The sequence below is a fragment of the Panicum hallii genome, chromosome 9 (genome assembly GCF_002211085.1).
Source record: "Panicum hallii strain FIL2 chromosome 9, PHallii_v3.1, whole genome shotgun sequence".
NCBI lineage: Eukaryota > Viridiplantae > Streptophyta > Magnoliopsida > Poales > Poaceae > Panicum > Panicum hallii.
In genome coordinates this window covers 16,358,307-16,386,068 of record NC_038050.1, presented here as the reverse complement: position 1 = coordinate 16,386,068, position 27,762 = coordinate 16,358,307, and the positions used below count along the sequence as shown (strand labels likewise).

The 27,762-nt window shown below is 49.5% G+C and overlaps 2 protein-coding genes and 1 non-coding gene across 4 annotated transcripts; all 3 read right to left on the bottom strand.

Annotated features, from left to right (window-relative positions):
• Positions 1-8,945: 8,945 nt before the first annotated feature.
• Positions 8,946-11,213, bottom strand: LOC112876456 (probable serine/threonine-protein kinase PBL16). Its single transcript, XM_025940576.1, has 2 exons — positions 10,663-11,213; positions 8,946-10,319 (listed from the first exon to the last, which is right to left on the bottom strand). The coding sequence occupies exons 1-2, from the start codon at positions 10,721-10,723 to the stop codon at positions 9,253-9,255; spliced, it is 1,128 nt and encodes a 375-aa protein (XP_025796361.1). The 5' UTR covers positions 10,724-11,213; the 3' UTR covers positions 8,946-9,252.
• Positions 11,214-18,043: 6,830 nt separating this feature from the next.
• Positions 18,044-20,373, bottom strand: LOC112875955 (TATA-binding protein 2-like). Of its 2 annotated transcripts, XM_025939966.1 has the most exons (7): positions 20,120-20,373; positions 19,537-19,624; positions 19,309-19,431; positions 19,104-19,148; positions 18,928-19,020; positions 18,428-18,603; positions 18,044-18,349 (listed from the first exon to the last, which is right to left on the bottom strand). In XM_025939966.1, coding segments are annotated over exons 1-7 (678 nt in total). In that variant the 5' UTR covers positions 20,272-20,373; the 3' UTR covers positions 18,044-18,348. The 2 variants fall into 2 exon arrangements, with proteins under 2 accessions (XP_025795751.1, XP_025795749.1); XM_025939964.1 differs by lacking the exon at positions 18,044-18,349 and having other exon boundaries at positions 18,424-18,603.
• A 3,472-nt stretch (positions 20,374-23,845) lies between these two features.
• TRNAL-CAA lies at positions 23,846-23,929 on the bottom strand. Its single transcript has one exon. It is a non-coding gene; the product is annotated as a tRNA-Leu (tRNA).
• Positions 23,930-27,762: the final 3,833 nt, after the last annotated feature.

Below are 27,762 nucleotides of genomic sequence, written 5' to 3'. Positions count from 1 at the left end.
TTGAGGAGGTCTGCCACCCAGTGTGGTTAGCCAACCCTTTCGTGGTCCCGAAGGCAAACGGGAAGCTTCGGATGTGCATCGACTACACCAATCTTAATAAGGCATGTCCAAAAGACCCTTATCCACTTTCGCGTATAGACCAAATTGTAGACTCCACCTCCGGGTGTGATTTGCTGTCCTTCATAGATGCCTATTCTGGTTTTCACCAAATCAAAATGGCTGAGGATGATAGGAAGCATACATCTTTTATAACAGTGGATGGTCTTTATTGCTATATAGTAATGCCTTATGGATTGCTTAATGCTCTACCCATCTTTGCTCGTGCAATGAATATCACTTTAGGTGATTTGGTTAGAGAAATAGTTGAGGTGTATGTTGATAACATCGTTGTCAAAACTAGAGAATCAAATTCCCTCCTAGAAAATTTAGCTCAAGTCTTCGACATGCTACGAGCGACCTCGACCAAGCTTAATCCCGAGAAATGCGTCTTCGGCGTATCGGCGGGTAAGCTCCTTGGTTTCCTGGTCTCCCACCGGGGGATCGAGGCCAACCCGGATAAGGCCCGGGCGATCGAGGCAATAAGACCCCCTGCGCGCCTTAAGGACGTCCAGATGTTCACGGGGTCCCTTGCAGCCCTCAGCCGTTTCATTTCAAGGCTGGCGGAGAGGGCGCTCCCCTTCTTCAAGTTGATGAGGGGGTCCGGTCCATTCGCATGGACTGAAGAGGCAGAACGTGCCTTCTAGGAGATGAAGCAGTACCTTACCTCCTTGCCGGTCCTGGTTGCACCGGATCTAGGTGAGACACTATTTCTTTATCTTGCAGCAACGGCCGAAGTGATCAGCATGGTGCTGGTCATTGAGAGGGCCGAGCATCTCCCGCAGGGGGCCCCCGCGGACCCTCCTGCAGGAGAAGGAGGTTCGGCCTCCACCACTCCAACAACCGGCCCTACTTCGGGGGTTCCGGCCGGGTCCCGACCTGGACAAGTACCAAGCAACCTGGGGTCCGACGTGCCCCCAGCGCAAGTTGAAGGAACCAGTCCACCTGGCAGAGTCAGGACCGTCCAGAAGCTGGTCTACTATGTCAGCAAGGTCCTTCACGAAGCAAAGGCCAGGTACCCTAAGACGCATAAGCTCATTTATGCTATACTCGTTGCGTCCAGGAAACTCCGCCACTACTTTCAAGCCCACAAGATCGTGGTGGTAACCTCCTACCCATTGAGGGCCATCCTCCACAATTCCAACGCCACAGGCAACATCGCCAAGTGGGCAGCTGAGCTCGCTGGATTCCAGCTTGACTTCCAGCCACGCCATGCTGTCAAGAGCCAGGTCCTTGCTGACTTCATCGCGGAGTGGACACCAACGCCAAGCATCCCTGGGGGTCCGGGTGACGGCACGGACCCCCCACGTCCAGAAGTCAGGGCTCCGGTGTTCACCGGACCTCACTGGACCCTCTTCTTTGACGGGTCCGCCCGCAGCAAGAGGGCAGGGGCTGGCGTGGTCCTCATCGACCCACATGGCGAACAGTTGAAGTACATGGTGCACCTCGACTTTGAGGCCACCAACAACATGGCGGAGTATGAGATCTTAATCTTTGGACTCACGGCGGCTTTGTCCCTGAGACTCCGGGAGCTCCTGGTCAAAGGGGACTCCCAACTCGTCATCAGGTAAGTCCGGGGGGAATGTTGCTGTAACAATCCCCAGCTTGCAGCCTACCTCATTCACGTGAAGAGGCTGGAGAAGGACTTCCATGTGCTGGAACTGCAACATGTTCCACGCGAGGCCAACTCAGCAGCTGATGCACTCTCCGCGAGCGCATCGACTCAGGCACCCGTGCCTGAGGGCGTCTTCCAGAGACGCCTGCTGATGCCTTCCGCCCAGCCTGCCGACCTGGGCGAAGGGGGTCGGACTAGCACCTCGAAGCTAGCGGTCCCGGTGGTGCTCCATCCGTGGAGCCCGCCAAGGGTCGTCCCTCGAGGGTCCCGAAGACCTCAGGGAGCCACACCCGAAATCTCAGGAAGATCCCGATGCATGGATCTCTAAGGTCCGGCACTACCTAAAAGATAATTTCCTTCATAAAGACCAAGCATCTGCTGAGCGTATTGTCCGGTTGCCTAAGCGGTACACGGTGGTAGAAGGGGATCTCTACCGCCCTGGCGCCAGCGGCATCCTCATGCGGTGCATCACCCAGGAAGAGGGCCGCGACTTGCTCGCGGAAATCCATGGAGGCGAGTGCGGAAGTCATTCTTCATCCCGCACGCTGGTCGGTAAAGCCTTCCGGCATGGCTTTTACTGGCCGACAGCGCTCCAGGATGCAGCTGAGCTGGTAAGGTCCTGCAAAGCGTGCCAGCTCCATGCAAAGCAGATACACACTCCAGCTCAGGCACTGCAGATGATTCCTCCCTCTTGGCCCTTTGCCGTATGGGGGTTGGATATCTTGGGACCTCTCTCTAGGGCCGTCGGCGGGTACCGGTACTTCTATGTCGCCATTGACAAATTCACCAAGTGGCCGGAGGCGACCCCAGTGGTCAACATCACCAAGGCGTCAGCAACTGCTTTCCTCAGGTCAATTGTGTGCCGGTTCGGGGTCCCGAACCGGGTCATCACCGACAACGGGACTCAGTTCACGAGCCAATACTTTCAGGAGTACTGCGAGGACATTGGCATCCAGCTCTGTTTCGCCTCAGTGACGCATCCCAGGAGCAATGGCCAAGTCGAATGGGCTAATGCTGAGATCCTTAGAGGGCTCAAGATTCGGACCTACTGTGATCTTGAGAAACATGGCGCAAGGTGGATTGATGAACTTCCGAGTGTGCTGTGGGGGAACCGACAGGGGAAACCCCTTTCTTCCTGGTCTACGGGGCCGAAGCGTGCCTTCCTCCGGAGATCACCATGGGCTCTCTACGAGTCCAGGCTTTTGATGAGGATTTGCAGGAACAGCAGCGTCGCCAATACGTGGACCTCGTCGACGAGCGCAGATGGCGAGCAGCAGTCCGAAACGCACGGTACAACCAAGCGCTACGGCGCTACCACGAACGGTTCGTGCGGAATAGGGAGCTCCGGGTCGGGGACCTAGTCTTAAGGCGAATCCTAAACCGAGAGGGCCTGCATAAGCTCTCCCCCAGCTGGGAGGGGCCCTTCAAGGTGACAAAGGTGTACCGACCCGGATCTGTTCGTTTGGCTACGGAGGAAGGCATGCAACTACCCAATCCATGGAACATTGAGCACCTCCGTAAGTTCTATCCCTAGGACCTAGTTGAGAGGAAATTTTTCCTTTGTAATTGGTAGCTCCAACGTGCGGACCAGGGTGGTGGAGGTCCGCCCTCGTAAACCCGGCCCCTGGCGTACATCGCACAACTCTTCTGTACCAATTCGTTAAGGAAAAATTTATTTCTCAATGTGTCCCTGAAGTCTATGCAGTTCTATTTTTTCCTTGCTCCTCGATTACGCTAACCCCCATGTGGTTTTTCACGTCTGTGTCGTGCCGAAGGCCCTACCTAAGTTGCCACACTACGTCTCTGCCCGGGACACCTGTCTCGTGGAAGAAAAGGAACCGGACACCTGGGAACTGGCTTCAGGGAGACGTGCTCGTTCTTTGCCGGGGTCCAGGGCCGTGAAGCCGCTTAGCCTGGTTCTGTACCCTAAGACTACACGCCCTGCCCCCCTAGGACGAGTATCGTTGTACCTCGAACGAACAATGGACCCGGAGGGCCGGGACCCCTTAGATTCGTGAACAGTGGCCCCGGTGCTCTGACTCGTTACGCAACTCAGTAGGCCTTCGCTAGCCGGACCGGGACCTTGTGGGGACGTCTACTAAGCGTCGATCCTAAGTCATGTGCAGGAACTCGGTTCTATGGCAGCTAGTCCCGACCTATCGCGACTACCTCCCAGGGGGCCACGGGACCTCGGTGTACTCGAGAACACTTTACAGATCGACAACCAGGAAAATAGCTAAATTTTTCGCAAAAAAGTAGACGCACGAAATACTTAATGCACTACTGATAATATGCACAACATTATGAAGTTATCTTACAAAAGCAAAAGTTATATTACAAAAGAAACGATAAAAAGATTCTAGAACTATTGATCTGGTGTCCCGGAGGCACCTCCGCTCTGTGCAGGTTCCGGGCGACGTCGGGCGCGTGCCGCGACCATGTCAGTCGCCTCCTGGACTCCTTCCCGCGCAGCAGCTGCCGTTGCTCGGAGGGGTCCGACCAGGACAGGAGTCGTGGCTCCGGAAGCTGGTGAGGATGTACTCCGCCATCCCTCGAGCAACTACACGCCCTTCCGTCTCCAGGAGGTCCTGGATGCTGGCCTCCACATCCCGCAGCCGCTCGGCGGTGGAGTCCAGGACCTGGAGAGCGGCGCCAAGAGGTGAAGGAGCCTCCGACACCTGGATGGGGTTGGCTCCGAGTGCTTCTAGCAGAGGGTTCACCGCGCCGACCCATCTCGTGATCCGGTCGATGCTGGCGCTCCGCTCCGCCAGGAGCTTCTCCACCTTGGCCTCCCTCTCCTGGAGGGCCGCCTCCTGCTCCTAGAGCCTCCGGGTTTCGGCTGCCAGCTCCTCCTCCATGGTCTCTTCACGCTTCTGGAGCTCTTGGAGCCGGGCTACCTCCTCCGCCTCGCGGGCGGCCAGCCACTCTTCTTTCTTCGCCGCGGCTGCCGCCAGCTCTGCGAGAGAGGCCTCTTGCGCCTCGACCGCTGCCGCCGCCTTCTTGGCCTGGTCGGCCAGCTCCAGGGCGGTCCGCTCCCTGTCTGCTGCCGCCAGCATCCTCTCCTCCACCGCGATCTGCCGCTCAAGGGCTTCCACTTCCCACCGCGTGGCCGCCTTCTCCCGTTGGAGCGCCGCCGCCTCCCAGTAGCGAGCCACCTGCAGTTGCTCTTGCAGGAGCTCGCGCTCCAGCACGAGCTTGGCACGCTCTTCAGCGTGGCGGGCGGAAGCGGACTTGATGCGGTCCCCCAGGCGGTGCTCCCAGTCGGAGAGCCGGAAGTGCTCCGCCCCCAGCTTCTCCCATTCTCTGCGAATGCCAGCCTCCAGCTCCTCCTGAGCCTACTGGCATTTGGCAAGGAGCCGGGGGAGGGGGATCTCCGCTGTGCTCGGGAGGAGGGGCCTTCCCAGCACCACCGCTAGTGGGGCGGCGGCGCTGGTAACCTCAGCGGCCTCCGGTGCCGCTCTCTCCGCCGCCTTCGCTGTCTCCAGCGCTGCAGCCTCTGCCGTGGCAGCGGCCCCCTCTGTTGCCGGCTCAGCAGGAGAGGGCCCGGCCTCGGCACCTGGCTCGGCTACCGGTGCCTCGGTCGCCGCAGCGGGCCTGGTGTCCTCCTCCTGGGGGGCAGCTTTGGGTCGTGGCGGTGTAGTGGCCTCTGGCTCCGGACCTATAGGTCCGGAGCCTTCTGGAGCTATCTCGGACGGGGGCCCTGCTGGAGCCGACGTCGAAGATTCCGGCACTGGCTAGGGGCCGGATCCCCCGATTGGTGCCTCTAAAGATTGGGGCCTGCCATATCACCGATATGGTTAAGGCCCAGAAGTTAAAAGGGATAACGAAGAGCTCTAAGAAGATTACTTACGTGAAGTTGAACCACTCCCATCTGCCCCGAGCGGCTGGGGGGACCTTCCTCCCTGCCGAGGACCCCCCGGACCTTTGGTGGGTGTCCCCGGCCGCCGGTGCTTCCGGCGGCGGTGGTGGGGTCTGCGGCCTGAGCTCGGTTGGTGGTGGTGGCGTCGCCGGACATCGTGTCGGTGGTGGTGGTGGGGGAGTCTGCTGCCTCGGAAGAGGTCCTCGCGCCTCCCCCGGCCTCCTCTCCGGCTGTTGGCGTTGCAGCGGAGGTGGTGGAGCTCCGCTCCGCTCCTTCGCTCCCGCCGTCTTTTGGCGCTTGGGCGCCGGCTCCCCAACTAAGGAGCCGTCGCCACGCTGGAGCCTCCGGGACTTGCTCCCTTCGGCCTGGCTGCTCTGTGCGGGCCCCATCCCCTAGGCCTCGTCGCCCCTTTGGACCGGGGCAGCACCCGCATTGTCCTTGTGCCGGTGCTCCGGCACCGGCACCTTCTCCTTCCCTTTCCCGGCGGGAGCCGGACCTCCGGGTCCCGGCTCCTCGGGACCTTCGCTGGCACGCTGCTGGCGGTCCGGAGTGGCACCGGGGATCTGGAGCCCACGATTAGGGTCGCCTCCCAGCTGCTGGACCGCCAGGCCGCTCTCGTCCAGGGTCGGCATCGTCGCCAGGACTGATGATTGCAGCGCCTAGTCCTCGCACAGGGCCTTGACCCCGCTCGGGAGGACCAGGGACTCTGGGCTGAACGACTCGCCGGTCATCGCCCGGACCGCCGCCTCTAGCTCCGCCCTGGTGAAGTCGGCGCTGGGCTCGCGCGCGGTCCTGCAACAGTCATTTAGCCCTGTGTACATGTAGGCCATTCGGGACCGCTGCTGCAGGGGGGCTATTCGCCGCTTCAGGAAGTCGCCTAGCACCATCATGGATGTCAGGCCGCTCCTCTGAAGATTCTTGACCCGATAAAGGACCGGGTCGAGCTCCTTCGGAATCGTCGGTTTGGCCTTCCAGGTGCTCCGATCGCCCTGGGGTGCGTCTGTTGGTAGCTCCAGGCGGTCGTGTGGGTCAGCCGTTGCAATGACCCAGCCTTCGCGCCAGTCCTCCCACTTGGAGCTGGAGAAGGCGGCGATGTAGGAGTTCGCCATCCCGTGCCGGAGCTGGAAGTAGTAAGCGCCGACCTCGCGCTTGCTCCTCCCGGACCCGACCAAGGCATAGAAATACCCGAACATGGTGGTGCAGGGGCGCACCCCCACGAACATCTCCATGAAGTGGGCGAAGACCGCCATGAGGAGGACGGAGTGGGGGGTGAGATGTTGAAGTTGGAGGCCGAACTCCTCCAGGAGCAGGAGGAAGAAGGAGGAGATCGGAGGAACCAACCCGCACATAATGTACGAGTTGAAGAGAACGAACTCCCCCGCGGCAAGGTCGCGGAGGGGGACCTCGCCGGCCCTAATCTTCCCGGCTAGCGCTGGCGCAGACCACCCCAGAAGGCGGCGCACTGAGTTCAACTGAGCCTGGCTCTGGAAGCGGCGCGGGAAAGGAAGCGAAGACATCGCGATGGATGTTGAGGTCGCTAAGGATGGATCGCAAGGGAGCAGGGAGGAGAAGGAAGCCGAGCGTAAGGAAGCTGATCGCAAGATTGCGAAGACGAAGGGGCGCTACGGCGTCTGTCGATGGCAAGAGCGAAAAGGTAGCCGTTCCTTTCGGCGCTTACCTTTTATGCAAAAAGCTGTTCCCCTCTTGCGCACCGCGGCGACCGGGAAAAAGTCGAATGGTTGCCTACACCAGGCCCCCTCCTCTCACACCAAATGACCGGTGGGCCTGGGCCCGCCGGTCAGAGGCGTGACTACGGGATGGAAGGGGGAAAGGCGGAATCTGGACCGCCCGAGCCACGGGGCGGGCTCGAATAAGACAAGAATCTGAACCGCCTGACGCGCACGGTGCGAGCGGGGGATGGGCCCCTCGGGGATCCCACTTTGGGGGAAAGGTCATCCATGCCCTCCCCCGGGGGGAACGAGCTGTCCACCCAGCGCAATGCTGGGAAACTGGCCCCACCTGCGGGTTCGTTCTTCACCCGAGGTGGGCCCGGGGGCCTCTGTCGGTACATACAGACACGGGTACCTCCTGCTAGGGTGTCCAGACCCTTAGCGTATCACCATACGTGATCTCCCCCTCGCCCTCTGGGTGACGTGGCATACGGCGCGGGCCCGACAGCTGGGACCGTGGTCTCCTGACCCTCCCCGAACTCTCTAAGGTCCGGGGCCTCCGCATGCCACAGAAGGCAAGGGAGCTCTCGGGTAGCTGCCGCCGACCCGGACTTCCCAGGGAGGTCCGGGGCCGCCACGTGTGATGGCCGGACCATCACGGGCCTGACCGCTTCGATCGGCCTCGGGGGCCCGGACCCCTACCCTCCGGGGAGGGGTCCGGTGCCGCCATGTGCCGCCTCTGCGGTGGGGGCGAGGCTGGCCCTGCCACGTGCGTGTGGCATGAGGCCCTTCGCGGGTCTTCAGCCCACCTACCAGCATTTAATGCGGTAGCTGGGCCAGGTGCCCCCAAGTCAAAAGGTGTGGTCTGCCCCTGACACATGGGGCAGGTAGGCTGACACCACGGTAAGCCCGCCTGTTTCCAAGGCGGCGCGTCGTGTCACCGTGTACTGTGCGCCAGCGGCGTGCAGTCCCATCACGGCGCCGTGCGCGGCGTAATGATGGGCTGTAACGAGAGAGCCCAAGCGTGCGCTACTACGGTGCGCGCGGAGGCAACGACGCGGCGAGTCAGCACTGCCCCCACGCATGCCAGAATCGCACCCAACAGTGGCAACACAGCACCACTGTTGGGTAACACTGACAGCGGTCATTGTGCCTGCAGGACAGCACACGACCACATCCAGGTTGTAGATACGCACGTTATCTTCCCAACCGGAAAGGCAGTGACAAGGGACTGGAGAGGGAGATCTCCATATCACATAGAGCAGGTCCCTGTTGGCCGGACCCACCTGTCGGGGTCCCGCATAGTGTAAGCACCTCCTTTGAACTATAAAAGGGAGAGTGTACTCGTTAGAAAACAGGTTGCACATACACAAGCGCATGTAGTCCTCCATTCAGGTTTACACAGTCAATACAACACCAAAGTGGACGTAGAGTATTACGCTCCAGCGGCCCGAACCACTCTAAATCCTCGCGTCCTTCCTGCGTTCATCCGCGCATCGATCGAGCGTTCCTAAATCCCCTCCAAACCCATATTAGACGGGTGCCTTCCGCCACCCGACTGGAGATTTCCTCCGACAATGATTATAATTTATCGTTCATTATTGCGTATATTTACTTCGAATTTCTTTTATATATGACGTACCCAGCCGTAAATTCCCGCCGCCGCCGCTGCCACGCCGACTTACGAAATCAGGCACGGAGCCTAAGTTCCAAGAGGATTAACCTTGAACACTGTAACGCACAAGAGCTTCGTCGGATTTACACGCGTACAAACAATGGAGCACCAGCCGTGCTCGACCTCCATTCAGCAGTCAGCACGTACAGTCCCCGTGGCCACGCCCAATAACTGGAATGGAAACGATCAAAACAATCATCATCTCTGCCCATGAGCCCATCCCCAAGCTCCACCGACCGTCACGCCGTCGATCCGCTTCGCTTCCACGGACACGACAGGGTCGATCGAGCACCTTCCTTCCACAGACAAGCTCGTGCACGCACGTCTCTCCGTCCGGTCACGCGGCGGCGCCTGGCTCCTCGGGCGGCTGCTGCAGCGGCTCCAGCGACGCCACGACGTCGCGCATCAGCGGCCGCGCCTTGGGGTTGCGGTTCAGGCAGTGGTACGCGAGCATGGCCGCCTTCTGCACGGCCCGGGCCGGCGGCGCGCCTTCGTCCCCGTCCCCGCCCTGCAGCAGCCTCGGGTCCACGATGCCCATCACCCTCTTCTTGTGCGGCAGCGCCGGCAGCGCCCAGTCGGTGAGCGCCTGCTCCCGCGGCGGCCGCGACCGGTCCAGCGACCGCCGCCCTGTGAGCAGCTCCAGCAGCACCACGCCGTAGCTGTACACGTCGCTGGACGCCGTGAGGTGGCCCGTCATCATGTACTCGGGCGCCGCGTACCCGTACGTGCCCATCACCCGCGTCGACACGTGCGACGCCTCCCCGACGGGCCCGTCCTTGGCCAGCCCGAAGTCGGAGAGCTTGGCGTGGAACCCGGCGCCCAGCAGGATGTTGGAGGTCTTGAAGTCGCGGTAGATCACCGGCGCTGGCTGCGCGCCGTGGAGGAACGCCAGCCCGCGCGCCGCGCCCAGCGCGATCCGCATCCGCGCCGCCCACGGCAGCGGCGGCGACGTGCGGGAGAAGAGGTGGGACTCCACGCTGCCCAGGGGGAGGTACTCGTACACCAGCACGCGGTGATCGCCCTCGCAGCAGTAGCCCACCAGCTTCACCAGGTTCGGGTGGGAGAGCTGCCCCAGGAAGATCACCTCCGCCAGCCACTCGCGGTGGCCCTGGAAGCTGTTGTCGCCGTCGTGTACCTTCACGGCCACCGGCAGCAGGGCCGCGTCCCCGGGCGGCGAGAAGGAGCCTTTGTACACGCGGCCGAAGCCGCCGCCGCCGATCTGCGCGTCCTTGCGGAAGTCGTTGGCCACCCTCCGGAGCTCGGCGAAGGAGAAGGCCACGAGCGGGTTCCGCGCCGCCGACGACGCGCCGCGACGCAGGGCCTCCACCTCGCCAGGGTTCGACGGAAGCTTGCGCTCCTCGCTCCGGTCCCGCTCCGAGGGGCTCTGGATCTTGGGTGGAGACTCTGCAGCCCGCGAGAAAGCAGAGGGGTTGTTCAAGCGCCACGAGCATCCAGTTGCAAATCGAAAAAAAATAACAAAGGATCTACTACCTAATTAATTAGGGTCTAATTAAATTAGCTTTGTGCTGGTAATTAACTGCCTTTGGAGAGGGGGTTAGATTAGATTAGATTACGGCTAAATAAGCTTGCAATTTTGAATCCTCTGGTTTTGGATTATTCGGGTCGCCTGGAAAAACAGAAACAGAGTGCCTACTGCCTACTAGCAAGCAACAAGCATGCATCTTTGCCATGTCGAAGCAGGATGGAGAAGGAGCAAGGCAAGAACCAGTGGACTGGACTCACTCACCTGGCTTTGCAGTGGAGGAGACCTTGTTGACGTAGGAGCTCCCCCCTAAGCAGTTCCCCATGGGAAGGAAACACTCCTTAATTATCCCTTCCGATCTCTTTCTATCTCCACCTTCACCTCCTCTCTATCTTCCAATCCAAGAACACCCAGGCGATCCGCTGGTCGTCTCTCTCTCTCTCTCTCTCTCTGGCCGCGCGGAGAGCAGCAGCAGCGAAACAGGGAGGGAGAGGCAGAGCACGCCGAGCGACCAAGAAAGAAGACGGTGGCCGGCCTCTCGGTTTCCGCCGGGGGTCGCCGCGCTGCGGGCGCAGGAACAGGACGCTGGACCGGGCTCTCGTCAGGAGGAAGACAGACGGAGAGAGAGAGCGAGATAGAGATGGAAGGTTGCCGCTGCTGCTAAATTATTCTCTTCTCCTTTCGACTTTCCTCCCCACGCCCGCCCCCCTCCAACGGCCGGAGGGAGAAGAGTCGGAGGAGGTAGCCGGCGGAGGACGTTTTTCCAGTGGAACATCCCTTTCCCGGCTTTATCATCATCGTCGCCGTCAGAAGGCTTAGCCGCCTAGGGCTTTAATCATGAGACAAACTGGAGGAACTAATCAAAGCGCTACGCAATTATCGCGTACACATTAGTGCTAGGCTGCCGCTAGTTTTGTACTCCTGCTACGAGGAGGAGAAGGCAAGAATGAAGGCGATGCAACAGCTCATGCTGGTAGCCCGTTACACCACGAGCAGAGTGCACGTCAGCATGCACAGCAAGGACACGCGTTTCATGCGCCAAAATTGAACACTGTTGCTCACATGCTGAGCTGACCGCTCTCAGGTTTTGTGCTTAGCTGAGTGACAAGTGATCGAGCTTTTCTTCCGCCGAGTACAGGCGTACAGCTAAGGAAGAAAAAAAATGCTACTCCTTGACCCATGTTAAGACGACTTATGTTTGCGGTCGTCAATTCGTGGGTACTCACCACTCATATTCTATATATTTTTCTCTCCATTGCTAATACTATTTTTATATTTTTGATAGTTTCTCTCTCCATTGCTAATACTATTTTGTATTTTTGATGGTGAACGCTACAGTAGATTACTTAATGGATAGTGTGGAGAGAGCAATCCTATTATATTTAAGTAAGAGGGAGGTATATTTTGACGATTACCAAAAATTTATTTATTAGCGATGGAATTGGTAATCTGCTGGAGCACCTTCCATTACCAAAAGGATAGTTTTTGGTATTGGAGAGAGATACGAGTAATCTGCTGGAGATGCTCTTGCATGCTATATATAGTTAGGGTATACACAGCACGCTATCTCTGCTACTGTCTTCATCACATTCAAAGGTCATGGGCACCCATTTGTTCTTCTTTTTTTTACTAAATGCTTGTGATTAATAGCATTTTTTCTTATTCTTGAGATGATACGATTGGTGTGATGGATGTGTAAGTCGTGGTTGAGTCAAATTAAAGTATATCTGAATTTATAAAATAGCATATTTATTTTCTGTTATCTTCATTGTTCGTCCTATCAAATTGTATGCCTATTTAAATGCTACATGATGGCTAGCCATGCCCATAAGCCCATTTAATCGATCCTAAACAACCACTTCACGTCGATAAAAAAGCTGAGCGATACTTTCACTGCTTAGTTTCTAGGCTAAACCTGATCATCTTTGTATTGTTTTGGCATAAAGGGTAGCGTAGAAAAAAATTTCTGTGGTTCCGTTTAGCTACTAGTGGAGTTAAAAAAATTTCCATAAATATAAGGGCTTGCATACCATACCGTTAATGATACTAAATACGTTCACTTAATTCTTCGTCATCTCAAATACTGTTCAACCCCTTTCCCTGTTCTTCAAGCGTCTCCATTAGTAGTATTGTCATCACAAACTACCCATTATCTGCTACTCATCCTTCCTCGGTAGCCGTGGATTCCTCCGTGCCACACTATATTTAGCCTCAGCGTGTGTTTCCTTATATAAAGCCCCATCCCTTTTTAAAGAACATTAATAAAAAGGAAAAAAAATTGTTTGCACCACTGACATGGGATTTTTTTTCTTTCGTACAAAATTTATGTCTTTTTTTTTCATTGCAACCTCTCACTAGTGTTCAGACACTATAATAAGCGATGAAACAGCGAAAGGCTTAGCGTAGCAACAACAAAAACTTTATTTCTTTCACACAAAAAAACTTTATTTCGGGAAAAGGAAAAGCTTTGGCGCCGCTGCCGCGAATCGGGCTGCAGGCCGCGGGGTCTTGGCAGGTCAACCGAAGTCTGAATTGGTGGCTGCCTAGCTGCTCCGCACCCCGCTCTGAACCTTTTCTGATCCTACGGCCGGGGTTGGTGCTCGGTACCTGCAACGAAGGTGCGCGCTCGTGCGTGTCATGTCACCTCGACGACGATGTCATCCGCCACGCCGCGCCGTGGAATTGGTGGCGCTGGCGCCGGGCGCCCGGCCGGCGGGCGGCAGCCGCGACCCCATCATCATCGATCAGGTCACCTCACCTCATCTCACCTCGCGAGGTCACCCCACCCGTGTCTGCCCCCTTGTCTGATCCAGAAATCGCAGCAGCGTCCTCTCGCGCTTCCCTGGCGATCGAGGTCAAGATGACTCGAGCGGCGGCTGTTGCAATCCTTGCGGGAGCCCTGGCCGGATGGCGACGACGAAGGCGATGGCGACGTGCTTGGATCTTCGGGTACATTCTCCATCCGCGGCGACGGCGACATGCTTGGATCTTCGGGTACATTCTCCATCCTCTTTAAGATCAGTCTCCTTAATGTATTCTCCTTAATGTATGGTTTATTGTACAGTTACTAACACCGAGAACTTGGTAAATTATGCTGGAGAAATATCATGATGATAAACTTTTCCACACATCCTATAAAACTCTCCCTCCTCCCAGTAATATCACCATATCAGCGAATTTGCTGATGTAGCGAAATATTTGGATGCATAGACGACTTAAACCGTCACCGGTCTTACTGACCCTTTTATCGTCGCACCAACCTCTCTCTCCCTTCCTGATTGGTGTACCGCAGAAAAACAAAAAACAAACAAAGAACTTTCTTTTGTCCGATTCGGTGGATCAAGAAAGTAAGCTTTGCTTGCTGCTGGCAGCCTTCTTTCCTCCACATGCTCCAATCACCTGCAAAGATGCATACTGACCTCTATCGTGCTCCTACTAGAGGTACACTTCCATATGGACCCCATCAGATTTGTTTGCAGTTCTTAGGCCTGCAAGATTCTAAGTTTTATGCATGATCCAAGCACTCCATTGGACCTAGAACGAACTCCGGTGCTTGGCGAGATATGGGACTAGCTAGGGGGGAGGTGTTTGTTGGGTGTTCGCTAGAATAGGATTTGCCAAAAGGGGGCAGATTATATTTGTTAAGTTCGATGAATGGAAGGAAGCGTGTTCCGTGCCCTGTCAAGATTGTTAGGTGGTGAAAAAAAGATGGTGTTGGTGAAGGAGCAGCGTGGTTGAGCGATTACGATAGGTTGGTGACATGGAAGGCTGATCCATGACAAAGACCCCGGCCGGCCTCCATGAAAGAAATACATTCTGTAAAGTGTGATCCGTGTTCTACCTGAAGTTACGAATTACTCTGCTGATCTACGCTAACGCATATTTTGACAAGCGACACTGTGAGCCAAGCAGTATTTGACGAAAGACAAAAAAAAAACCCCTCAACATGGTGCTGCTGCCTGCCCAAGCAGTATTCATGCCATCTGCCATGCTTGGTCAAGCCACCTTGCGTTTGGCGTTTGGTATGAAGCCTGCATGTTTCAGGTACCGACAACGATGCCCCTGGCTGCTACGAGCATATAAATGTTGACCAGAAGTAATGCTCTGCAGTAGGATGCATATTCTGAAAATTCTGCAGAGCAGGCTAGCGATTTGACTTTATCAGGCCACACGCACACACTATATACTTGATAAGGATTCGAAGGGCCACTGTCGCTGTCATGCCGATTGTAGGGATTACCTGTCGTAGAATATCTTAACTCCATTAATTAGGATAAGGACGGCCAACAACTGCAAACCCTCTTGCAGGATTGCACATACACACTAAAATAAAGAATCCTACACCGAAACTCTGATGCTTCACTTGGTAGAGGCATCACTTGTCACTGTGTGATCAGTTGGCATGAGTTCAGACTATGATGATGATGCTTTGGTGCAGTGTTGGTGGGGGTATAAAGGTTGCAGTTGCATTCTCTTTAATTCATACTCTCTTTCATTATCTTGATATTAGGGAAATGGGCTCCACTTGGCTTTCATTATGTCTGATGCTAAACTATGCTAAAGATAGTATCATTTCCTAGTGGCACTTCAAAAGGATGAAAAGACAATTACCTCAATTCACCCAAAATGATGCATGGAAACTGGATCGGAGATTTAGCTAAGCTTTGTAATAAAAAAAATATCCGGTTCGCTCTTACCTTTTAGTATTAAAATCAAAGTGGTGTTTATTGGCCTCCTGCAAGTTCTGACTGACTTAAGAGTAGTGCTTCTGTTAGCTTCCCAGAGTACCCATTTGTACTCGGCGACACATCATTTGGTGCTATTGGTTGTTAGAATGACTAGAAGTCTTGTGTGTTCAGGCCTAAGAACTAATCTTTTCTGGTTGCGCTTTGAACTTGGGACCAACATAATCAAATTCGGCTATGTTGATAGTTAAAGAATGTGGATAACTGCTTCCATGTTACTCCTGAAGCAGAGTTCTTTGAAATGGTGTGAATGCTAGTAAATTCCCCAAGATGCTTGTGAGAGTTCTGTAAGTACAGACTTTAACTTTCACCATACATTTTACTAGACTAGACTGGAGCGATAAATTAATGCCCACATGTCCTATTAATTTTACATATATTACCTGTTTCTTTGTAGAAAGCTACTTTGAAGCGTGGAAACGTGTTATGCGATTCCAAAGATCTTTTGGTCAGACAAAGTTCTACATATTCTCATGGTGCTCTGTTCTCCCTTCGTTCTTTTTTATTTGGTGTGGCATCTCAGTGCCCAGAAGGTCAAGATTGATTGTTTAGGTAACTCTATGATTTACCAGGGGATTGTGGAGATGGTTCTACAGTATGCAAACCTGGTTCAAGAATCGGCCAATAATATTTGTTGTTACAGTCGGCAGTGAATTAATCCTTGATCCAGAACTCAGGGATAGCATATCTATCTCATCGTTCTGCCAATGAGGGACTTGAAAAGTGATGTTAACTTGAAATGCCATGATATAATAAAATATACAAGGCTCTGCAACACTTTCTAGTTGATTAGAAATGAGTGTTTGTTAAGCAAAACCATTGTGACAGAGTGTCCGGTGCCTCTTTTTTCTAGCAGGAGCAGGTGTCAACTGTTCACACCAACTGGTTGGCTGATAATGGACTTTTATATTTATACAAAGAGAATCATAATGAGTCAGAATTCATTACATATTGCATACATCACTGCAAAGATATGATTTTAGCTCTTAGAACAGTTCATCCTCAAGGAATACTGATGATTAGTGAAGGTGAAGGGTTCAGTTAACACTTTTGGTTAAATACTCAAATGAAAGCAAACAATGTTCAAACTCGAGATAGCAGGGAGCATGTTGAAACCGCCTTAGACGTTAATTTCCACTCTCTCTTTGTTGATAACATTTCCTTATGGAGTCTGAACTCTCTGAATTAATTTGTGAAAAAAATATAAATAAAATATTTATAGAATCATATCGTTTTCCATGCTCTCGATAAGTTATACAGTATACACATGTTTCCGTGCTGTAATATCAGCAGATTTTGTTGTTGTTGTTTTCTAGAGGGATACCAAGAAGTGAATGAAGTCTGAGGTTGTACGTATAAATAAATTTCCTATCATAATGAGACTAAAGTGTCACTTTTTATCTTGCAAAATGTAATGCTTATTGCAGTTCAGGTTTTCATTTTCTTCCCTTTTCGTAAGATGAGCTGAATAGAGGCACATTGCTTGAACCATTCCTTACTTTATCTGAACCTTTTCATTTGATAAACAAGGGCTACCATTCTTTCCAGTTATTATTTCTTTTAATTCCATCAAGTGCTTTAGTTGTGTGATAGCCTTTCGAGGAATCTCAAAAAGGATAAGTAGACGCCTAGTAGACTGACAGTTTGTTCTTGCTATATTATTTTGTCTAGGATAAGTAGACACATAGGAGACTAGGGTTATTACCAGATATATGATGGGAATTGGGAGACAACTCTAGTCTGTTGAAGGAAATGATAGTCTGCATCTTTACTTGATAGGCTTATTTATTCAAAGTTATAGAGGCTGATGGTAGCCATGATGCTGCCATACAGGAAACAGGAATCATTTCACTCATTCTAGCTTTGAAGAGATTGTCTTTGCACAGCAGCCTGCGTCATAAAACAAATACGAATGTTCTTTCTGCTAAGTGCTGTTCATTTGTCTGCATATATTACCTTCCATTCCATTAGCATGTAACTGGAAGACGTACAATGATAAGCGCTGTGGCTACCAGATCTCTCTGCTCTGTCTCTACACTATTATATTATGCGCTAATAATTATCTCATTTCATCAACTCTCGCATCTTGTTAACATCATTAATTGTGAATATTTTCTCTTGTGTTCTTATAGATGGTTACCGTTCCATATGCTCATGTGGTTGCGCTTGCAGTTTCCTTTCCTTAGCTTTGCAGCAATGCGCAATGGTGCAATTGTGCAGTCTCTAGTTACACTTACACGGTAGCATCTCTGAATCTTGCCATGTCCTACACAAAGGGAATGGTTTTCATCTTTACCCTGCTGGGGTGTGGGTGAGAGGATTTTTACACTACCCGACAATACCACTGTCCACAGACGCAGATAAGTAGTATTAGTATCATAGATCTGATCTAATGATCGAGGGTAATATTGCCGTTAATGCTAAATACTTCCTCCATCTCAAGTTATTAGCCATTTTAGCTTTCTAGATTTATAGATTTTGCTATGCACCTAAATATAAACATATATGCAAATGCATCTAGAAAAGTTATAACTATGCACCTAAATATAAACCACCCCCTCGCTGTCAGATCATGCACAATGGTCTCGTCCACCTGAGCACTTGACATAATTAAAGGCCTGCAACAGCCAGGCCCTTGCCAAGAGCGCCCTCATCGACTCCTTCCCAATTTTCTTTGCAGGTGACACTAAGCTAGTATCTAGCTTTACAGATTTCACTTATGTCAGCATTAGTTTATTGTTGTATTCTTATACGAAAACCTTGATTTGTCTTGAACAGTCTGAGTATATTACTAAGCGCTAGATTCCATATAAGGATGGCAAATGACTCCAGTATTCACTGCTTGATTTCACCACATTTGAGCATTGTTACCAAAACCACGAAGACAATTCCATGTTCTGTGATGCTAGGAAAATTTCATGACTAATAAAGAGTTCCTAGTCACCTAGGAACTTGCTACCAAGAGTCAAGAGACGGTAACAGTTTAACTCAAGTCATCATAAATGCAGAGCCATTCTTTGCTCAGACTGTTCACAAGGGAGCTTTTTTTCTTTTCTTTTTTGCACTACTGCCCTCCTTTTGAACAAACAAGAAATTAGAATCGGACGCGAGCAGCAGCTCATGTCCAAAAATCAGGCAGTCAGGTCTGTTATGTACATCGGCTGCAGCAGAAGTCCCATTTGGCTGATGGATATCCTCCTCTCGATCTGTTCATACAGAAGTAATTCGTGTTAAGTAAAAAAAAAAGGCTGTGTTGGCACAAGAAGCAATATGGCCTAACTTACCATTTCTGACATTTCCTGTACTCAGTTAGCACCGGGTAGATGTTCTCAAAGGCGGTGTATATCTCTTCGCGCACCTTGGCTCCAGTAAGAACAATCTTGCCGGAAACAAAAATTAGGAGCACGATCTTAGGGTGCTTCATACGGTAAATCAGCCCAGGAAAGAGCTCCGGCTCATACTGCCAATATCAAGAAAGCAACAAGTTAACAGAACTATCATGTGAAATTGTGAATACAGTGCATTTTTTTCACCATGGCCTAAGGAAGAACTAAAATAAATAAATAAAATGTAGTCAAATGTAGCCGATGAGGTCAAAACCATGTTGCAGAAAACTTTTAACCATTAATTACTATCATTACAAAACATATCTAGATGAAGACATTAAAAGAGAAGATTCAAATTTTGCCTCCTTTAGTCTTACTATGCAACTGACATAATGAACTCAAGACAGGGCAACAAAAATCCAAAGCTTCAGATAATGCATATTGGGCAAGCAACTTACATTAGAAAAGGCACCATGTGAATAAGCAAGGCCCTCCAAACGAATCGGAAATTTTACATCACAAGAGCCAACCATATTCTGGATCTTGAAATCCTGCTTGTCAGCAGAACCCATTGTGTAAGGTGAGAAATAGGAAATAGATTCTGGCATGAATCCAAGTGGCACAATGCCATTACCTTGAACTTGGCTGGGTACCCAAGCTTCTGGATGATTCGCGCATACTGCGCTAGAAAAGAACATCAGATAAAAATTGTTGTATAGAAAAATTCAGCAAAGGGTTGAAAGCAGGATCAACGAACAGTTTCTGCCTGCATAATGGAGAGGGCCGGCGATGCTAAGCACGTGAAACAAAAAAAAAAATAATATTAGAAGCAGCTTTACCTTCCTTGCAGCAAGCTTTGAATGTTCTTCACTCTTTGCTCCGGTGCAAACCATCTTCCCTGAAGCAAACACTAGAGCTGTTGTCTTCGGCTCCCGTATCCTCATGATAACTGCAGCAAAACGCTACAAGAGTCGATGAAAGGTCAGAATCCAGCCAACAACCAAATGCAACAGTTCCGTGTCTTATGTTTACAAGGAGATGGGAAGAGACAACAGAAAGAAGTATACCTTTGGATTGTACTCTGCATTACGAGCCTGTAAGGCAATCATTTTCAGATCCAACTGGCAATCCAAATTGACTGTTGAGACAATGTTCCTTTGATATCGAATAAAAGGTTGGTCAGATCTCATCTAAAGTTGGGCAGAGGCACCAACTATCTGCCACTCCTAATGGGGTAGGAGAGGCACTAAACGTATTTCAATACTTCTCAGTTAACAGGATAATTTATCAATTGCGACAGGTTAATCTGGAACTCCGTCCATTGTTCTACCAATTTAACACCAAAAATAAACTACTATTTCCCACAAGAATTCAAGTCGTAGACACACCATTTCAAGATTCGACCCATGATCAATCTACAAATACGAGGGGAGGGGGTCAGACCCTTGGGCAAGAAACATATAGACCTGATCCCCCAGCTCACCCATCGAATAAATAAAGACCCACGCGCCCTCCATCATTCCGATCAGATCAAAGCGATTTATCCGAGCAGCAGCCCGATCAAACCGCGTCGGATTCAGGAGCTACCGCGCGTCCAGGTTTTAGATCGTTCAACCAATGCACGCAAACCGTGGGTGGCTCGTGACTCACTGGAGGGCGGGGACGATGCCGGACGGGTGCCTGGCGAGGTCCACCGGCCGCGCCCCGTCCATCGCCGCCGCGCCGCCTCCCACCCCCACCCCGATCGCGCCGCCTCCGCTCGTCCCCAGCCCCGCCGCCACCGGATCCACCGCCACAGACATGGCACCCAGTGGAGTGAGGAAGGAGGAGGGGGGATTTCAAAACGAGGCCGGTTATATAGTGGCGGTGGCGGTGGATGGTGACGGCGGCGGCGGCGGATCGGGGCTAGAGCGGGGAGCGGGTTAGGTTTCGTCCGTCGCGAGGTGGTGGAGCCGTGGATGAATGGATTTATACGCGCAGGGGCCCTCGGGTCTCCGGTATATATATATATATATATATATATAGACGCGGGGCTGGGGAGCGGATGCCGGGTCGGCCGCGCCCGCTAAGGACGAGGTCAGTTGGTTTTGGCGGTGCGGGTTGGCGCCAAGGCGGAGTTTCGACCCGTTAAGGAGGGATGGGATGGGATGGGAACGCGGTGCTGGACAGCTGTGGGGGCCTGAGGATGGCACGTGACACGCGGCGCCGGTTCTGCGCCCTCGCTTCATCGCTTGGTGTGGGTGTGAACCCGTGACGAAGCTGCTGGTTGTGGCCGCGGTTTGTGGCTTGCCTTTTCTTTTTTACGTCTCCGGTACGTGTGGAATCTAAAGGGGTGTACATGCATGCATGCATGCTTTATTTCTCACCCACATAGATTGTCAAATCGCAACTACTTTTCAAACATATGTGAAGTAAAGGATTTTTGGTGCAAGTCTCGATGAAACTACGGAATCTTTCGAAACTCCATATCCAACAGATTTTTAAAGCAAATCTTGATGAAATATGTGCATTCTCTTGTAACTCCTCACGTGTGACTAACGGATTTTTAGGGTAAATCTTATGCAAGCGTTAAACTGAGAAAGCTTACCATCAAGCTACCGCTATATTTATGCTCGTGTTGAGCTTGGCAAGAAGCAGTGCTACTACTTTTGGGTTATAGTTGCTATATATGGTGGTCTTTATGAATATGCAGTAATATGCTTTATATGTTGCGAGCACTATGCTCGGGAACGTCTATGCAGCATGTTAGTACCGTGACCCTCTTCTGATGCACTACATTTTCCCTTTAAATCTCTTCTTTTTTCGTTTTCTATTTCATCTTCTAATCTTTGCCCCCAAAATAGTGGGCAATTGTGCTTGATCTTTGCCTCTTCCATTGTTGCCACATGGACCACCTTCTCCTTGGCCAATATAGCATCACTATTAGCGGCACTGCCATCCACCATGCTCCCAACGGTTGCTTTTTCTATTTACAAATAGCGTCAACCTCATCGCTATCATGTACTCCCTCCGTCCAAAAAACAAGGATTTAAAATTTATCCCAAAAAATAAGTCATCTTACACTATTTAAAAAGTGCATGTGCATGCAAGAATCAATTAGTGCCAAATATGGATAATAAATAAGGGCAAATATGGTCATTTTACCTTCTTATTAATTTATCCTAGAATTCCTAAGATGACTTATTTTTTGGGATGGAGGGAGTACACCTCCAACATCCACTAACTTATTTGGTGTCTTCGCTCTCTCCTCCCTTACCTTAAATCCCTTCCATTTCCGTCAAGATGGCGGTACCACTCTATTTGTGGATCCGACCGGCCTCCTAGGCGTCCCTCTAGACCCATGTGATGCTATTATTAGCATATTAATATGGTTTCACAAGTCATGTATCTTGGATCTCCTTTTGTATCTTGGCCAGCCCAATATTTCTATAGCCGTTACCTCAAATATGGATGTAGATCAGTAGATAGCTTATATGTATTCATATTTTTGGTATGGAGTCATTCATGTTGTATGATCATTCATCAATTTACGCTATCTCCGATTAGAATTCCACCATTGTTGGAACCCAAACCCTAACTCGTTGAGCCTACTCTTATCCAATTCTATGCGATGGTGTGCTTCCCAATGGTGGCGGGTCAAGAGATTTAGTAGAAACTGGACAAATGCTACAATATGATCATGCGCTAGGGTGCATGTCCTTGTTGTGTGCCTTGCCCATTTATCCAGGGTCATGCTAAAAGTACTTTTTTTCCCTGGCTTAACCGTGCATGCAATGCACTTCTGCTAAATAGAGCCCAGCTGGGTTGCCAGGCCTTAGATCCGCCTGTATGCTCTGATAACAGGAAAAAGTCTACGGAACTTCTCCAATTATTTATGGTGGACTATTTCACTTCCAAACTATAAAACCGGATATTCTACCCTCTGAACTTTTTAAAACCGGTCAATAGTCCCCCAAATGGTTTTGGATAGTGGTTTTGCTACAGTGGCGCAGTTTTATTTTTTTCTTTTTTATTTATTTCCGCTGAATCTTTAAAAAATCATAGTAAATCACATAAAATCATAAAATGAAAAATTCAGTTTTTTTAGACTCTCCACATGAGTAGATCTACACAGTGAACATATAACATGGTATTCTTTAGTATAAAGTTTTTTTGTAGCTTTAGATCTCTCCTTTTCTGTAATTAATTGGAATAATTCATAACTGCAACTTCTATGGTACAATTGTTGTGAAATTTTTATGGTGGAAAAATTATTGTATGCTTGGACTGAGTATGAAGTTTTTACTGCAGTTTAAGCATATAATAATTTGCCAACCATAAAAATTTCACCATAATTGGACCATAGAAACTGCAGCTATGAATTATTTCGATTAATTATAAAAAAGCATAGATCTAAAGTTACAACAAAAAATTTGTACTAAAACATACGATATTATATTTCACTGTTTAGACCTACTCATGTGGAGTCCAACAAAATTAGATTTTCTATTTTATAATTTTTGTATGATTTACTATGATTTTTAAAGATTCAGCAAAAATAAATAAAAAAAGAAAAAGATAAAACCGCGCCACTATAGCAAAACCACTTGGGGGTTATTTGATCGGTCTAGAAAAGTTCAGAGGGTAGAATATCTGGTTTTATAGTTTGGGGGTGAAGTAGTCCACTATGAATAGTTTGGGGAGAGGTATGTAGACTTTTTTCGTAACATCGTGGCATAATCAAGCGCATCACATATGTGCTTTCTTATATATTCATAGTGATTTTGGCCATGACCTTATATCATAACCGGCAAGTACTTTTGATCTTTCTTCTCAAGAAAGCAGTAATATCCATGAGGATATGGTAACGGTCAACTCTGTGGAAGTCGGTGATATATACTTCATTGATTTTAAACAAGTTTAGCTTTTCCGTTTAAACAATATGATAAACAAAGGTCTAGTGAGAGAAATGTTTTGCCAGTTTGACCCATGTGTCCATTTGTGATGGCTCGTTACTGACTGTCACAGCATGAAAATATATACGATGAGGTCATGTTGTCCATTGGCAAAAAGGGATTGTATTTGTTCGCTGGCTTAAAGATCGATGATGAATGTGGTTTGAGAACCATCCCAATTTCGTCTAGAATGAAATTTGATTCCCGTTTGAAATATATACAGTATACCAGAACCCAGCCTTGTTGTAAAGCACAAATATTACTTTGATATATACGTATACATATATTCGAAAAAGAGGGCATCGTATGAATTTGGATTTTTGGAACACATAATGAATGGGTGGAAACTGTGTCGTGCAAATACGAAAAGAAAATAGCAAGGTCGCCAAATGGTACGGAACATTTTTTAAATAGAAAAAGAAAAGGAATGATAATAAAAACATGTCAGAAGTGGGATTTGAACCCACGCCCTCGTAAGAGGACCAGAACTTGAGTCTGGCGCCTTAGACCACTCGGCCATCCTGACCTTTATGTTATTTCTGGTCCTCCATTAATGGAAGTACGGTACCAGCGACGGCACACGAGAGCGCGACGCCACACCGTCGACACGGCACGTCTCGGCGTACGTCGGAGGAAGGATTGTATTGCTGCGCGCCGGCGAGAGGCTGGTCTGGCACGCGCCGCGCCGCGCTCGCGCAGCATAGTTGGACTTGGACCAGCCTTGCAGCGCGGCAGATAGGTCAATGGGGGTTGCTGTCGCCGGACACCCCCGCCCCCCCGGCCGGGCTGGTCTGGCTGGACCCGGTCCTGGTGCCAAGCTGCCTACCGTGTGCTAGGCTGCCAGGCTCCTCCTATAGGCTATAGCTAGATACCCTCTCACATTCCGTTCGCACATGACAAAGCACTGTGATTTGAACCCCCAGGAAAAGAAACCACAGTTAGTTAGCTATAGCATGATGAAGATATATCATTGGCTAAAAGAGTTTAGTACAGGTAGCATAGAAGATCAGAGGTCTTTCCTAAGCCTGTATTGTTTAGCACTGTGTGCCGGATCTGATGTGTTGTTTAATGTGGAATCTTGGGGGTGAGGGTGAGCATCGGCGCCACCGCTGTCGTTACGTTCCTGGTTCTGGTTTGCAGTGCCGTCCAGACTAATCTGCTTGCCTGAAATGGGGCTAAAAGTAGAACTAATCTTTTCCAAGCGGCGTTGAGCTGAAATTCCTTTTTATTCAAATCGGTCTTAAATAAGCACTCTTAGTGTGAAAGGTATAGAGAAAAATTCAGTTTGCACCTTCGTGCTATGACAAAGTCTGATTTCCAACTTTAAACTACAAAATCAGGATGATAAGGGTCATCCGGCGTCCGACGGGTTTAGATTTGACTACTCGTGGAAGTGAATTAAACATAGACCTTGATCAAATAAAAAATTATATAAAAATCGGTGGGGCCCTCCCCTGCTGACTTCGATCAAAAAAGAGAGTCATCCAACTATTGAAATCAGACAAATTTAGTTTTTTAACTAAAAATTTAAAGTAAAAATTCATAAATAATCCATAAATAATTTATTTTAAATCAAAACTATACGAAAAGGGTGCCAATATTTTTCTAAAAGTGTAACCTATCTATTGGCTCTCTACTTGTGTTGTCGGTCAAAACCCACCGGCGAGCAGTGACAGGCAACACGAGGAGCCGGGAGGCTTCCGAGACGGCTGGTGGGTCCCGGCCCCTCGGTCAACGGTCCAGAAGTCCGGCACACGCCCTGGCTTGGTGAAGTGTTAGGCGTGCCACCTGACCTATACCTGATCAGGAAGGTGTAGAAATCGTTATCAATTATTTCCCTGCATGCACAGCCATGTCAAACATTAGTCCGAGCCGCGATCGGCTCTTAAAATAACTCCCAAGATCAGCTAGAAGAGCCGATGGTGCCTCCGCACTGGGTCGGACCTATCCTTGTACTCGATCAGACCTCCAAGTATCCCTCGGAATTGGCTGAAAGAAGCCGATTGTACCCGTTTAACAAATCGGATCTACTAATATTCGAATGTCCGTACGAACCCAATTAAAAAGATAGAAGCCTGCTCCGTAATCACCAAGCTAATCCAATCTACGACAGTAAAAATCTTCACCGTACAACCGGAACATCCTACGCGTGGTTAAGCCTAACAAGCATGAAACATAACAAGACGCTAACCTAAAAAGAGACCTAAAAACCAACTAATAAACCGATTCCCGGAACAATCCCTCCTTAGATTACCATAAAGCACCAAACATGCAGCCGGAACATTCAACCCGTTTGAAGGGTCTAATCATACGGATATTAAACTAAATTCTTTTAGTATAAAGAATTACCATAACAGATTAGATCTACTAGATGAAAACAGAGCAAGGTGCTGCCCTTGCACCTGAGTTCGCACGCAAGGGCAACTAAACGATTACGACCAGCAAGCAGAGCATAGATATACTATCAAGAACTAATGCAGTATCATAATCGTTTAAGATAACTAGTGTTACTCGCCATCAATAATGTTTCAGCACGAGAAACACAAAGATAAGCAGGTAGATACGACGCTACCCCGACCATACGGAACATGATCGGAGCAGCATATCGATTACCTAGAGAAACCCTTGGGGAAGGGGTGGCGATGCGCCGAGAGTTTGTTGCGAATGTTGGGTGATTCCCTTATTGAATTCTCATGATACATATTATAGTCCGGAGACTTGATCTTTTTAACTAACCCTAGCTGATTACGATACAATCTCTAACTTACTATATTTAAACTATCCTTACTAGACACACGGCCATCCCGGCCCTTAATACGCTCGCATAGAAGCCGATTCGCGAACTATCACGATTGTCTCCTTCAGCCCATGTTGCTCTCGGCCCATCCTCTAGCCCAGTCAAATTATGGCGATAACAACTTGTTAATTATTCGGATAATTTTTTTTCATATTTCTAATATTTGTTTGCTTGTAGTTATGCATATTTTAAAAAATAAATAAGATTCAAATAGAACAGCAACGAATAGGTTATATTTTTAGAAAAATTTTGGTACCGGTTTTATATTTTTTCTATTTAGAATGCATTAGTTTTGATTTTTTAGTTCTAACTAGTTTTTTATTTTTCTAAAAAAAATACAAAACCACTTTTGAAATTATCGAAAGGGCCAAATTTATCCGGTTTTAACAGTCGGGTGGGCTTTATTATCTGATTTTATATTTGGAGGTTGAAAATCGAACTATTATGCTACTTCGAGAATGTAAATTGGACTTTTTTGAAAGATACATAAATTTTACATCTCTCCTCTCAACATGAATACAAATTTTGAGGGTATTGTAATTGAACTTTCAAATTTTGACATCATTTGAGATCCATCATCAAAAGTAAAAAAACGCTTGTGAGAGATGTGAAGCCCGTATAATTAACCACAAGCAGAACAAACCGAGGGAGAGATGGAGCAGTATGTGTTGGAGATGCTTGTTAAAGATAATAAGGAGGTGTTTGAATCCTAGTGGTAATGCTCCAAAGTGCTAAAGTTTAGCACTATTTTATCCAAACAAAGTACTAATATGGTGAGCTAATAAACTTGTTTATTAACCAAGACTTAAAATTTTTAGCAAGAGTATAAGTGCTAATTGGTGCTAAGTTTAGCACTTAACATTAGTCTATAGAAACAGTTCCTAAGAGCACGTACAACAGTTAGACAACATCTGTCTATATGAGTCCACGTAAGGCAAAATGAGCTGACGTAGCTATTATTAAATAAGAAAAGAGTGTGTTATTGTCTACTATCTTGTCTACTGCTCTGGTCCATACTCCTACGAAAAATAAGACCAACTAAAGTACGTATTAAATATCACACAAACAAACTAAAGTACGTATTAAATATCACCGCAAGCTAAACAGACAACCTATTGTAAAGCTGTCTATGTGTGTCAAATAGACAACAGTTGTCTAAACTGTTGCACATGCTTAAGCGTAATTACCGCAAGTATGTAATATTCATGCATCCACATTTAATGCACCATGTTCAGCGTGGACCAAAAATGGTTGGTGACGATAAAGAAAGCGCCTGCCGTCACGTACTCGAGCGGGGACACGTACGCTGTGGACAAAAAACAAAGAGCAGGACGGGGCGGCTGGCCGATGATCAAGGAAAGTTCTTCTAGATGCATTCAGTCACCAACCAACATCCTCTAGCGTGCCTTCAAATGTAAAGCGCCGAAATGGAGCATTTCTGTGTGTGCCCGCTATAATGCGTCCTTTTCAGTATGTTTTTTTAACTTGGTAAAAGAAACCTTTTGTTTAAAGGAACCTCCACAGAAATCAGGCAAAAGGAGAGAGGAGAGGGGGTGGGGTTG